Source organism: Pteropus alecto, unplaced genomic scaffold, assembly GCF_000325575.1.
Source record: "Pteropus alecto unplaced genomic scaffold, ASM32557v1 scaffold272, whole genome shotgun sequence".
Lineage (NCBI taxonomy): Eukaryota > Metazoa > Chordata > Mammalia > Chiroptera > Pteropodidae > Pteropus > Pteropus alecto.
In genome coordinates, this window is record NW_006432452.1 from 258,064 (window position 1) to 272,472 (window position 14,409).

Here is a 14,409-nt window from a genome sequence, read left to right on the forward strand (position 1 = left end):
GAACCGCAAGTCAGAGTTCTGTGACTCCCAATTTTCATGGAGCTCCTATACTGTGAGATAAAGTTAGGGCCTTTGCCTCGCTGAGGTCCAAGGATAGGGGTGACCATTGTGACATGGCACCCTAGGCAAGACTCAGGTGAAAAGTGCGGGGAAGGGGACGAGGATCTGGCTTTTGTGTGATGCTATAGTACAAGGCCAACAATTGCTTTTTAAGAGGTCTGGAGTAAATTCTCCTGAGCTAGGGACTCTAACTTTCTTCACAGTTCAGTGTATGCCCATATCATTTCTATGATATGGGTCTCTTTCAATTCTTGGTTCTACCTCTCTCTCTACACACACACACACACACACACACACACACACACACACACACACACACCGTAAATGTCACCTCCTATTCCACTAGAGCCAGATATCATTTTTTTTGATAGGCTTTCATTCAATGTTTATTAATTGTTAGAATCCCCCACTCTACTTTTTCCATTTTTAGGGTACATGCAGGTCCATTATCTCTTACCTCAAACCTGAGGCCAACTGTGTTAAGGAATTCAGACTTTTTAGATATTTGAAGGGTACTATGGCACAGCAATCTCCACCTTTTTGGCACCAGGGACCCGTGTTCCTATGAGAATTTAATGCCTGATGATCTGAGGTGGATCTGAGGCGGTGATGCCAGCACTGGGGAGCGGCTGTAAATATAGATGAAGCTTCGCTTACTCCCGGGCTGCTCACCTTCTGTTGTGCAGCCCTGTTCCAGGCACGGACCGTCCACAGCCCAGGGGTTGGGGGCCCTTGCTATGGTGCACATACTCTAAATTAGACAACATCCAATAGGGTGTGTGGTCACATATTTATTCACACAAAGTGGAATAAATCAGAGCCATAAATAGCCTCATATCAGTTTGAAATTTTTTTCCACCAAATGAGTTTACTACAAACTTATAAAAAGAAAAGAATTTTGTCTTGTCAGAGCTTTTCATATTTTGAAAGTTAGGATAAAGGATGGTTGATCTGTATTATGTTGTGCAAATTCTAGAAATGATTAACAGAGGAATAAAGTATTTTGAGAAGTTGGCTTTTTGTTGTTCAAATGGATTATTTTTCTAGTTTTGGAGACAGTACAGAGACAAGTTTGTAAGTAGTGCAAAGAAGGATGGAGTCACTCAAGGAAGCAGTTGGGAACAAGCCAGAAAAATAAAGCAAAAGTAGGGGCGGAAGTGGAAGAAAGCCCAAATTAGAAGCAACATAGATAAAGAAAACACATCGGCTGACTAGCAACGAAACTTATGAAAGGGAAGGTGATGGACATTGAAGAAAAAAAGATTTCTTTCAACTTTGAGGGCATAGTAAAGACATTTTCTTAAATATTATTTTCAAAAGTACATTATCAGCCAATGAACATAAATCCAGGTAAAAGAACAATATCACGAGCCTGGTCATCCATATTAATCATCCTGGTTTTTAATTTTTCAGTGTTCCATTAGGAACTGTTTTCAAGGAGAAGCACTTAGGCTTATTCCTCCTTGGGAGGTTGGGAGGCCAAAGAGCCTGTTAGAAGTTAGAGGTTAAGGAGCTCAGAGTGCTCTAGGCATTCTTTATTAATGGCAGTAAGTATCATGACTGAGGGGTAGGGGAATATTACCAGTTCTCCAATTTCCAAATATAAAAAAACCATGGGTTTTTATTTCACATTGAGTTAATTCCTATTCTCAAGTCATTTGACACTAACTCAATTGTTTCTTACATTCAAAATCTTGCTTGGATCAAAAAAATTGTCAGCCCATGGAAAGATGTGATTAGAAGGAAAATGGTTATTAACAAAAAGTTTGAAATCCTGCAGTGTCCAGGACAGTGTTTCATTAAAAGGGAGAAGGCATTTCTTCCATTTTCCAGATCTTAACCACTATTTTGGGTTTCTCAACAAATTTTCCAGATGGCGAAAGGTCTGGAGACACCCCTACCCCCAATGATTTGCTATTCAATAAATAGTTTCTTTTATAGGAAAAAATGGAAAGTAGTCAGGGATACAGAAGACAAATGACCTACCAATCACAAGCTGAACTAGTCAATTACAGAATGGCAAATTCAGTTTCAAGGGGTGTTTATCCCTCACATTTAGAGAAAAAATAGAGCATCTCCTTAAGAACAGAGTCAAGGTTGTATTTGGTTGACTCCTTAGCCCGGAGCGCACAGTAGGTGCTCAATAAATATGTGTAGACCGATTTCTTAACGATATTCCATTTTTCCTATGCCAAGCCCTGGGCTAGGTCTTGCGGGGCACAAGAACAGGTTAATGCCCAGGAAGGGATTCAGAACCAACATGGCATAATGCAAAGCCAAATGAATAACAATTTTAGTCAACAATCAAAGAACACAGCAGCGGGAAAGCAAGTAATGTTTACTTCACATTTTGCAGAAGCTTTCATTCCCATTTTAGCGCCTGCCTTCCCAGAGCAATCGCCCTTCATAGGGGGCGCAAAAGGAGGCGAGTCCAGAGAAGCAGCAGCGGGCTCGGAAAGTTAGGAAATAGGGAAAATCGGGGGATTTCTGGGTCTGAGATTGGGTTCGTCCTGGGTTTGTAAGGAGAGAACGAAATACGTTTTGTCACTTTTCTCTTCCTTCCTCCAAATTCCCCAGGATAAGAAATTGACGGGGCGGAGAGGGTGGGGATGGTGTTACATCACTGAAAGACTGAAGAACATCTGATTGCTCCAAGGGCCACAGCCCAGGAAACCTACGAATTCACAGCTGAGGCCTTCTAGAAAAGGACCCACCCAGCTTGCTAAGAAAAGGAAACCCACGTGACAGAGGGGGTGGGGGCGGGAAACGAGGCGACCCCGGAGCGAGCAAAGCCAAGGGCGGGGCCAGGGGCCGGGCAGCTTCGAGGAATTGCGGGGCGCAGCCGGTCGGGGGCGGAAGGCTCGCACTGGGCTCCGAGGGAAGCGCCGGGCACGGGGAAAGTGGACTTGCTCTGCGCGAGCCGCTATCCCACATATAAATGATATCATGTGATTGTGAACTTTTTCTGTCTGAAAAAGGAATGAAATTCTGATACATGCTACAAAAATTATGCTAAGTAAAAAAAAGCCTGACACAAAAGGACAAGTGTTGTATGTTTCCACTTATACAAGATATATGAGAGGGGAGACCTGCAGAAGCTGAGACAGGGCAGAAGGTGGGGGGATAGGAAAAGCGAAGATTCGCTCTGAGCCCTTGGGCAGAGGCAAGGCAGGGAGGCTCCAGTCTCTGGCGTTGGAAGTAGGAGGCTGACACCTGCCAGTGTGCGGACCGCCGCTCTGCCTCTCTCGGTGCTGGTTCCTGCAGCTAAGAAAGGGCAGGGCAGAGCACAACGGGCGCAGGCAGGGCGCAAAGGTCCCAGGAGGCTTGGTGTGGCTTTGGCTGCCAACCATTCCCCACACCCACCCGCCTGCCAGCCTCTGAAGACCCACCTACCAGCCGGAGGCGCGAGCCATAAAGCTGAGCTGTTTCCCTCCTAGAGAGGTCGAGCTCACAGCTCTCCGGACCCGCCTGACGTCCTCGCCTCTGGCTGGCCGGCCGGCTGCGGCGCCCGGGACATGGCTTCGGCGGGCAGCGGCATGGAGGAGGTGCGCGTGTCGGTGCTGATCCCGCTGAAGCTGGTGGGGCTGGTGTGCATCTTCCTGGCGCTGTGTCTGGACCTGGGAGCTGTGCTGAGCCCGGCCTGGGTCACGGCCGACCACCAGTACTACCTGTCCCTGTGGGAGTCCTGCCGGAAACCCGCCAGCTTGGATATCTGGCACTGCGAGTCCACGCTCAGCAGCGGTGAGTGCCCGGCGCACTGCGACCGCCGCCTCCCGCCCCAAACTGCCCTGCGCCCCACTGCCAGGACCTCCTCCGCCTCTCTCCTCACCTTGTGTGTCCCCTACCCTTGTCTGCCCCGTCCTGGCCCTTTGCGGACCCTCGGGCTCCAGCCGCCTCCCTGATGTCCACCCCTTTCCTCTCCCCAGTCCTGGTTGCCAAACCCAAGGCTCTGTCCCGCTCCCTCTCCCTCCTCCTGTGGCCATTCCTGGGGCCCTGGAGTAACACATATCCTATTTGGAGTGACTTATCATTTAAGGCGAGAACTCTGTGGCCTTGTTAAAAATGCAGCGCCTTCCGCACCCCCGTTAAAAGAGAGCAAAAACGCCCCAACTCCACCGGGATGCTCTGTGTTCTCCCGGTCTTCCGGGCTCTCTCCCTCCTCTCTCAGGAGGCATCTGCCTGAGTTTACGTCTTAGTGCCCACGTCCCTGCGTCTTCTACTCCATTTTATCTGAGTTTTCCCCAGTGCGTTTCGGTCTGGACTTTATTTCCTTACACTTCCGAGGGATATGGAGAGTTGGGAGAGGGACAGTCTTAATTTCCATTCCTTTTTTGGTGACACCGTCGTTGGTTGTGAGTTGCTCTTCTCTCCAAGTACCTCCTCTCTTGTCCAAACCTTTCTTTCTCTTCGTGAACTACTCACAGAAGCCTGGAACTTCATAGTTTATTTAGCCAGCACTGGAAGCTGCAAATGGATGGGATGGAGGGTGGAGAAGAAGGTAGTCACTGGGGCTACCAGCCTCAGGGGGCCTTTACTCTCTACTCGACCCCCAGTTGCCTTTCCCTGCGCCCCAGTTACTCCCTTAGCAGAATTCTGCCAACTTCCGATTTCTTGCTGCAAACCCTTTTCCTTGCTAATCTTGATTCTTCAGCTGCTGGTGTATCAGTGCAGAGAAAGGGGAATAAAAAGAGAGGACCTGCCCATGATTTTACACACTTACACACACGCACTCCCGAGAAACTCATTAAATTCCTTCGTGACAGTTTCATGTCTTCCCTGGGACTATTTATAAAGCTCTACTGGAAACGTTTCAAGTTCCATGAAAGTTGAAATAGCACGAAATCTCCAAGAATCTGATTGACTTTTGTCTTTGGTTTCTTGTTATAAGAGAGATTAGTTCACTTGGTTAAGTTTCTGCCATAAATTTGATTTTCTGTTGACAAAAGGCTTTTTCTTTGATATTTCTTCAAAATTCCCATTGAAGGTTTTCGGCTTTGTTGCTTAATTCACTGTGGAGGGGACTGGTTGGCAGCAGGAGGTCAACATTTAGGTCTTTTAATTCTTTCAGGGTTGGTTGTTTACAACTCAAGATAAAATAAATCGGTAAAATGCCTTTCTTCAGTAACCAAGGGATCCAAATAAACTTTGGAGAAAATATCTTTTCTTTCCCCTCTCCAATAGAAATGGAAATTTATGTAGGAATGCCAGCTTCAGAGTGTCTCCTAAGCAACGTGAATCTTTTGCCCCTTTCTGTCTCCTGAAATAATAGCCCCCTGATTGCATAAAGACTTTTCAGCTAGGTTAAAGAAACCAGCTTCAACTCTTATTTTCTTTTCAGGCCCTGATCCTTTTCTCTTGGCCAGGAATGTGGGGCATGGGGAGAAGCCAGTTCGTGTTTTTGAGCGGTATGCAGTGCCTGCTAATCTTTCCTTAATTGCCTCCATACCCATTTATCTCGGCGTTTTTTCCCTCTCTAGGCTAGAAAATAGGGAGACAGGAGCTTAATGCAAATGTAGTGATAATAGGACTGGGCAAGGTAAAAATCAGAGCCTGGTACAGTTTCTGATGTTTTCCCCTAAATCCGTTATTCTGCCCTCTTGCTGAAACTCATACCCCAGCATTTACTCCTCTTTGGATTCCTGAAACTCAGCTTTAGTTTATTTTGCTTCAAAACTAGTTTTCATCCTAGAAAAAGTATACTTCATAAGCAAATGGGGGTGGGGTAAAGAGTAGAGGTGGTTGGTTTGAGGCTATCTGGAACAAGTTCTTGGCTTTCTTTATGTAGTAGCAGTTCATTTTTTTCTTCCCCAAGGTGGTGGTGGGAGAAGGAAACAAGATATGAGAAATTGCTCTAGCTCCCCACTTTACAAAATGGGCATTCTTCCAGTGTTCCATGGACTTGAAGCTTCTATCCACCAGTGTTTTGAAATGAAGAGGGAGACTTGAATTGAAACGAGCAGTGCTTTCCTTGCCTGTTCCAAAGAGCCAGCAGCTCTTCTCAGTCTGTTTGCTGTGTGGAGTAGCAGAAAGCAGGGAGGGAAATGTCTTCTCTGAAGATTTTAAGAGATCCACTTCATTGTCTCTCGAAATGAATTACCTCGGGAGTAACCAGCAAGGACAGTTTTACAGAAGGCCCTTCACCAGGATCATCAGGGCTTAATTAAAAACCTTTGTCTTAATTAGAATTAAAACTGCCTGTGAAGAGGCCAGCTTGTATTTACGGAAGGGAAATTTCAGGAATGTTTTTACTGAGGACAGTATGTCCTACTTAGGCCCAGTTCCTACAGAAACTTTCCCCTAGGCCATTATTTTAAAGCTGCATTTTAATTTTGGTACCAAATATGCGTCGTTTGCTGCTTTTATAACCTGCTTTATAGTTTTAAGCCAAAGCAGAACCATGTCTTTTGTGTCCTAGTGTGTTGAAGGTTGCGTCAGCACTTCTAGTCGGAACCAGTAATCCTGGTGTCAGTCAGTGTAATGTTTTTCTCCAGTGTCCCAATTTAATGTAAGGGGAACAGTCCAGGCATTTATCTTAAGCTTTAAGTTTTCCAAAAAGACAAATGAGAAAATGGCTAATTGACTCTCATTTGTGATGAAAACAAACAAAAATAATAGAGTATGCTTGTTAAGAAGTTTAGAATCAGTAGTAATCACATGGCTGCTGGCCATAGAATTTCTAAGGATGGGTTTCCCCATTACTAATTTTCGCTTTTAATAAATCCTTTCTACTGCATGTTTAATCTTATTTTTTTAAAAAAAATAATAGTAATGTTTTAGACTTTTGCTTAGTCACATTTAGTTGTGATAACTTTTTTAAAATATAGTTGTTAGGGTTTCACAGCCATAACACTTGCGAGAGAATCCTTTGTGCAAATAGGATTACTCAAGCGTATACAGAGTGCTACCACCCTGCACTTGACATCAAATATGCAATATAACCTCTAGGGAGATTGTATCTTTCTTCTTTAAGATTTATAAATATGTAGGTTTTTCATATAAAGCAGATTGATATTTTGATGTCTGTGTGATTTATTGACTAAGCAAAAAACAAGGACATGCAGGTGGCCAAATGAACACATTTTACTGAGAGTAATTTGGAGATATAACAAGTGTATTTATCCATCTTTCTGTCCACAAAATACTTGATCAAATAGTGCCTTTTTCAGGGAATATTGTTAACATCATTCATGCACTGTCCTAAAAATAGCTGCGTTTGTAACATGAGTCACTGGCAGTTTTGAAATGGCAGTGCACACCACTGTATGCTAATAACAGGTGAATATTATTATTTTCAGTTGACAAGTTCTTTTAAGAGCGCTTATATGTAGCTCACTTTTTTAAATGGTAGTATAAAAATCCACTCTAAAGGGCATTATAAGAAAACCTGTCTTAGTTGGTAGTTTATCTAAACCGAACTGCCTAAATACCTGCAAATCTTAGAAAACCTGAGATACAATGATTCTGAATTCAGACGTGTATCATCTGTGCTTATTTTAAAGCCATACCTTAATTGGGAAACAGAATTTCACTGGGAAACCTCACGATGAGATTTACTCCAGGGATGGTTCAGCTTGCTGCTTGAAATGAGTTGATATTGATGCATGTTTACAAATAGCTCTGCAAGCCTGGAGGTCACACCTCATCTGGAGTTATACCCTCATCTGGCTTCCTGAAAAAGAACAGAAGTAGAACAAATGCTGTTTTACTTAACCTACACAGTTTAGATGGGTGGGAAATTATACAAAGAGTAGCACTTAGCACCAAAACTTTCTCAAGTAATAGTAAACCAGAGGAAGCCAAGTATAACTTATTTCAAGATCTTCATGATGATTTTCTTTTTTAACATCTACTAAGATTTTCAAGCTCCCCAGATTGACTTTTATAAAGGACATTTTAATTTGTGGGCAGATATAATTCCTCTTCGGCTCACATTTATAGAATGATCGTAACCTCCAGGGAGCCATTTAGATCAATCTTCGTCAGCTAAGGGAGTTGACGGGTGTGTGAGAAGCCTGGCCTTTCATAAAACATTTCAAAACAAACAAAAACATATCTTAAACAATAGATTTGGCCTGCTGTCAAGAGTACATTTTGGGAATTTCTTTACTGTTTAATAGTGAGACCATAGATAAACCCAGTGCTACTAGATGTATTCATGAAAAAGATTATAGCTGCTTCAAAATAAGTCCCTAGAATACCTTATCTGAATACTGCACTGAACTTCTATATGAACTATGCTAAATTATAACATAGTCCTGTAGCAGGGCAGGGTAGGGGTTTGGAGAATACATGAAGCTTTGGACTCAAACTGCCCTGAGCTTGGCCATTTACCAATCTCGTGACCTTGTACAACTTTATGTCTACAGATGGTTTGTTATGAAGATTAAATACATGAAAGTACCTGCTCATTAGGGTTGTGTTTCTTATTGTGTATTCAGAAAAACTCAAAGTGATTTTTTTTTTCAATAATCGAGGACTTTTCCCCCCTTAAGTGGTAAACTTTCATTGCACTGAACAATGAAGTGCATTGTTAGTTTCAAATTGGAATTTTGATAGGTATTACCTAGTATTTAGTAATGCTCTTGGTTTGGCCATGATCACAAAACCGTTATCTAATAGCTACCTTTATTCAGTACTGTTACAGGCCAGACATCTCAATTATTCCCCATGTCACAATAAACTTTCAATGTAGCTGATGTTATCCCTATATATTTTTGAAGAGATTAGAGATTTTTCTAAGTTGTACCAAGTTCTCAGTCAGATGGGTTTTATCCAAGACTGTTCCAGTTGCTGGGAAACAAACCACCCCAAAAGTTAGTGGTGTAAAATAACAATCATTTTATTGTACTCATGACTTCTGTGGGTCAGGAATTTAGAAAGGGCATAATGAGGATGGCTTGTTTCTGCTCCAGGATGTCTGGGGCCATAGCCAAGGGTGACTTTGACTGGCTGGGGACTGGAACATATGAAACTACAGGATCCTCTTCCAAATGATTTCACTGGGTTTGACACCTTGGTGGGAATGGCTAGGAGGCTGGATTCAGCTAGGACTGGCCTTTCTAGCATGGTGGTCTCGAGATAGTTGGACTTCTTACAGGATGAGTGGTTTTCTCCAGAGGTCCTAAGAGAATCAGGCTCTGTCTGAACTAGCCTGGGAAGTCTCAGAGGAGCCATATGGGCAACCCAGATTCCAGGGGAGGAAAATCTTGATGGATCAGCGGCAAGGTCACATTGTAGAAGAGCATGTAAGATAGGAGATGCTATTGGGCCACATTTACAGCATATAGTTTGACACTGAAGTCCGGCTGCAAATCTGCATTCTTTATTGCCTCCAAAAACCAAGAACTGCATAGCTTCTTAAGAATTTTGAATCAATTATATAAATAATGTTTGGATAGGTCAAAATCTTCCCTCAACCAAACACATGGCTTTAATGATTGGTCGCTTGTAAGCGGTTACTTTGGATTTGGCATCAAACGAACTCAAGAACCTAACCTATCCGCAAATGGAGAACTTTTTCCTCTCTATAACGTTAGGTCATCTTTGATTTATAGTCTCAAATGACCACGGCTCAAACTGATTATGATTCTGAACTGTTAATCTGCTACTTCATGTTGCATGACACAGTTTTAGTCTTTTTTTGAAAAAGTTTTGTGAGTCTGATGAGATGCTTTGTACATGAATACTAAAACATTAAAATTCCAGATAGGAGCCAAGTTTTGTAGTGATAGAAAGGTATTTGAGTTAGAGTTGTTTTGTGTGTGCTTTTTAAAAATATAATTGATAACTGCCCATATATTGAATGGTAAAATTATAGCACATTTGGAATAGAAAAGATTTTTTAAATAATCCTGCCAAATCGCATTTTCTGCATGGATTAAGAAAAACGAGGCAAGGCATGATGTTAAAGACTAAATAAAGAGATTGTATTTAGCTGTCGTCTTTTTGTAGGGTGGGTTTTCAAAATTTCCTATGATGTCGCAGATCACTGTCTGTTGACATTTGAAAGATTGTTGAATACTATATGGAATTTTGGATGAAGAGGTTAAGGATTACATATGAAATAATAGATGTCCACTTTTTATAAGATTATCATCCGAGATTTGATTTCACATAGAATTTAAAGAATCTTCAAACAGACTCATGTTGATAAGTTAGTTAAGTTTTAGATGTTTATTATCAAATTTACATTGTTACCATGGCTAGTCCTTAAGAATCAACAGAGGCTTTTTAAAGTTTCGCCGTGGTAGGGTACTTTAAAACAACTGCTTAATTTTAAGTTGAAAAACAATTCCAGAAGTATGTGGAAGCCAGTCATGTAAGTTTCTTAAACAGATTAAATGAATATAAATTTCCCTAGGTCAACTTATTACTGCGTTCTGGCTTTATTTTTTTATTTTTTTAAGATACATTTGTTTATTATAAGAGACTGATGTTTCCTTAAGCAAAATTTCGTCCTCACATGCCAAAGGCACTGACAAATCTTAACAGTTTTTTCAAAGTGTTGGATCATCTCCCTTGAAAATTAGACAAGGACACCTTTCCTTACCCTTTTTTGCTCTTATATTTATGTAGGATTTTGAAACACTAGATCATCAATTTTCTATTGTAGTCTTGCTTTTGGCACCAAAGGCTTACATTAAAACGCAAAACAAACATCCTACAAAAATGAGGCAAAGAACCAGGAAGAAATATCTAGGAGGTCATTTTAGTCTCTACCAGTTTATTATAAGATTTAAAATGATAGTTTAATGAGCCATACCTCAGGATAGGGTCACATTGATTCTATCTTTTTTTTTTTTGATTCTATCTTTTCAAAATATATGTTTATTAGGCAAAAAGATGTTAAAAAATAGAAGCTGGGACCCCTGAATCACATATTCTCTATGCATTAAAAGGCACATCCACAGAAGAACTCAAATTTCCATCACAGAGAGTTTTATTGCTGTTGTGCTTTAAGATCCCTAAACCAAATGTTCATCAAAATGCTGCCATAGTGGTTTGTGAATGCAACCTGGAATCTATTTCTAGCTCCACTAGGTGACTTAAAGACAGATAAAAATGGCCTCTCCCCTCTTTCCTACCTTCTCACATGTACCCAAGAAGCTAACTTCATTGAAACATACTCATTGATTTCCTAGCAGAGAGTAGGCATTATCCTGGTACAAAGTCAGCCAGTCAGTGAGCCAGGCACTGTGCTGATAGATGATGAATGACACAGTTTATTTTAAACAAATTAATGAAATAATATAAATGTACGAAGTGCTGTAAAAGAGGAAAAATAAGTTTGATTTCTGCAGGGGGATAGAAGAAGGGATCTCATCTAAAGAGCCTTGCGAACAGGGAACTGGTGGGGCACTAGCTTGCCAATTTCACCCCCTCCATATTTACTAAGGGGGTGTCTTAATACTGATGGTGGGTGACTGGTTGTCTTCTGTCTTCTCTTTGATTATTATTAGCTACCATAAACCTATCACAAAAGCTTTTTATTTGCTTAGAGGAAGGTCACCCACTCCTAGTCCTGGTGTGGGTTTTCTTCTTCTTGCTTTTCCAAATAGCCAAGTTTTCCAAATTGTAGCCTTCTTAGGTTCCCCGCCCCCCAAAGAGTGGAGAAGAAAGTGTTCCATATAACTCATCAGAATGTTATAGAAATACTATGATTAAAAATCACTATTGAGAAATACCAGTACCCATTAGATAATATTAGTTACTATCAAATACTAATGAAAGCTTTCTAATATAGTACATGGTAAGAAACAGCAATTGTTAGCAGTGATGGTGTCTTTCTTTTTGTCTGAATACTGAAACATGCTTTAATAGTAAGCTTCTTTGCTAAGCACTGTATACAGTGGTTTTATTTGGGGGAGAAACACCATTTATTATGGTGTTTAGATGATAAATTGCATTTCCACCAAATTTTCTAAGATAGAATTCTGTGAAGCAACTAAAATGCCCCCTTTATTTGTTAAAGAAAAAAAGGATGCATATCCTTCTAACAACACCAAACAACTCAAAAGGCTTAAACAGAATTTTCGTGGACTGAAAAGTAGTAACCTGTCTGGCACTTTTAGACACCTAGAATTTTTAGAAATTTTGGCAAAATTGAACTGCCTTGTAGTCATTAAAGTTGTGGCTCGGCATTTCTCTGATGTTCCACTTCACTTTGTGCAGCACAGTACACATAGCATTTAATATTGTTTATCATTTTATAAAAGACATGGCTGTTTAACTTAAATATTTGTTTGCTCATGAAGAATGTTAGTTTTGATATTAGTTGGAGAAAAAAAGGTGGTTATTTTAATTATTGATATTAGAATCAGAATTCTTTCATTGCCTTTGTTTGTGTCTACATTTCATGGAATAGTGGAAAATTAATGCAACACTGATGAATTTCAGTCAGAATGCAACTCAGCCAAAAAAAAAAAAAAAAAAGTTTAAACTCCATCAGTAATGGTTTCGGTTTCCCACTTCATTTGCCACATGCAGACTAACTTTGAAAAGTTAAGTATATCTTTTGATACCTCTGGAAATATTTCAGCTGTTAAGTCTATAGTTACCTTCCTGTTACACAAAATAACAGCACTGTTTTGGTTCGTTCTTCATATACGAAGATACAGCCTTACTCTCCAAACTCAGAAGTATTTAGCATTAATCTCAAATTCTTAAATTATGTTTGATCAAAATAATTAAATGCCATAATTCTGACAACATGAGCTAGTCAGGAAAAAGACATGGTCTTCAGTGAAGAGATGGATATCTTGCACAATGTGGATTTGAAATGTAATTCTGTAACTGAGCTTTTTTTTCCCTTAAACAAATATAAACCATCCCAATGTTTATGATTCCTGATGGTAAAATGAAATTAGCAATAATACTGAGTTCACTTTCTGAGTTCTCGCCAATATAACATAAATTTAAATGTTTAACTAAAAATATGTCCAAGTGAATAAAGGTATTTAGAAGAACTAAATGTTAGTAAGGGTGAGTGAAATAATCAAGTTCATGTGGGTGAATTAAGAAGATGTTGTGGATGACTTGTGGGATGATGTCAAGATGATGGGTTGAATAGTGAATGATTTTGATAGCAGTCATGGATATCATTTTGGTTCATATAATTTTCTTTTGGAGAATTCAGAAGTGAAAATATAAATGCCTGTCTGGCAAATTTAAATGTGATTAAAAGAGTTATTAAAAATCAATATTTTAATTTGTGATGAGAATTATAGAAAAGTGAGAATCATTCATTAAAACATTGAATACATTTAGGGAAATACTACCCCACCCAAACTCTGGGAGTTTAATTTGTAAGATTAAAAATATTTCATCATTGCATTTTAATTATATCTGATTTCCTAGAAGTGACAATTGTGTACTTAGGGATTTACATACACTAGAACTAATCTCAATATATAAACAATACTCAATATATAAACAATACCTACAGAGATAAATAAATTAGCCAACCTTTGACAAGTTAAAGGTTTTGAAATGAGATGGTTGGAGGAAAGCTTGTGGTACATTAACCTTGGCTCAAAAGTGTGGAAAATGTACCGTTATTAAGATTTTGCCTTTCATGAAAATCAGAAATCAATTTTGACCGTGAACTCCCTAAGGGAATGTGAATTCCCCAATTTGACAGTTATAATGTGGCTCATAGAATTTCCATAATGTAGTGGCAATTTCAGAACGGTCTCATGTTATACTGTAAGGTAAGTCAGCACAATTCTGTAGAATACTAAAGCATTTATAGACGTTGGAAATTCTGGTGCCCCCTAATAAAAATACCTTGAAAAGAAGACTTGAATTTAGTTCCTGAGTTGCATATTAATGGTGGACTTTATATTATTGTGGGGCGAGGGGTGTGTGCTAATCTAAAGTTCTTCTTTTTCCCCCTTTTAGTTCTTCTGGTTGGCCTAAGATTTAAATTGACATGAGACAGATTAACAGGAGAAAGTAACCAGTTTTATTACATATGTATATACAAGAGTTCCATAAGAATAGGGCTAGAGGACAAATTGGGCAATTGAGGCTTATATACCATCTTGAGCTAAGGAGAAGGGGGGTGAGTAGTGGTTGGACTTCAGTGGGGAGAAGGCAATTCACATGGAGATGGAAAAGCAAATGTTTGATAAACAAGTGTTTGCTGGACCATCTTAACAATGAGACACAGAGAGGACTTTGATCAAAGGGGCCTTGCTAGGTTCCTCCCTATCTACCACACCTAGTTCATATTAAAATATAGTTATCTGTGATGGTAACTCTCTTCCTGGAGCAAGTCCTCTCTAAACTATTTTAGGCAGTTAGGGAGAAGGTCATAGATTCCCAAGTCTTTTCTTAAAAATAACCAGC

At 40.1% G+C, this 14,409-nt stretch overlaps 1 protein-coding gene across 1 annotated transcript in view; it reads left to right on the forward strand.

The window, feature by feature from the left end:
* The first annotated feature begins 3,343 nt into the window (after window positions 1–3,343).
* The window catches only part of TMEM47 (transmembrane protein 47), a 27,659-nt gene continuing 16,593 nt past the window's right edge, over window positions 3,344–14,409 (forward strand). The window contains exon 1 of the mRNA XM_006907448.3: window positions 3,344–3,801. Coding sequence (XP_006907510.1) covers window positions 3,576–3,801 — 226 coding nt within the window. The 5' untranslated portion in view covers window positions 3,344–3,575. The remainder of the gene's footprint in view (window positions 3,802–14,409) is intronic.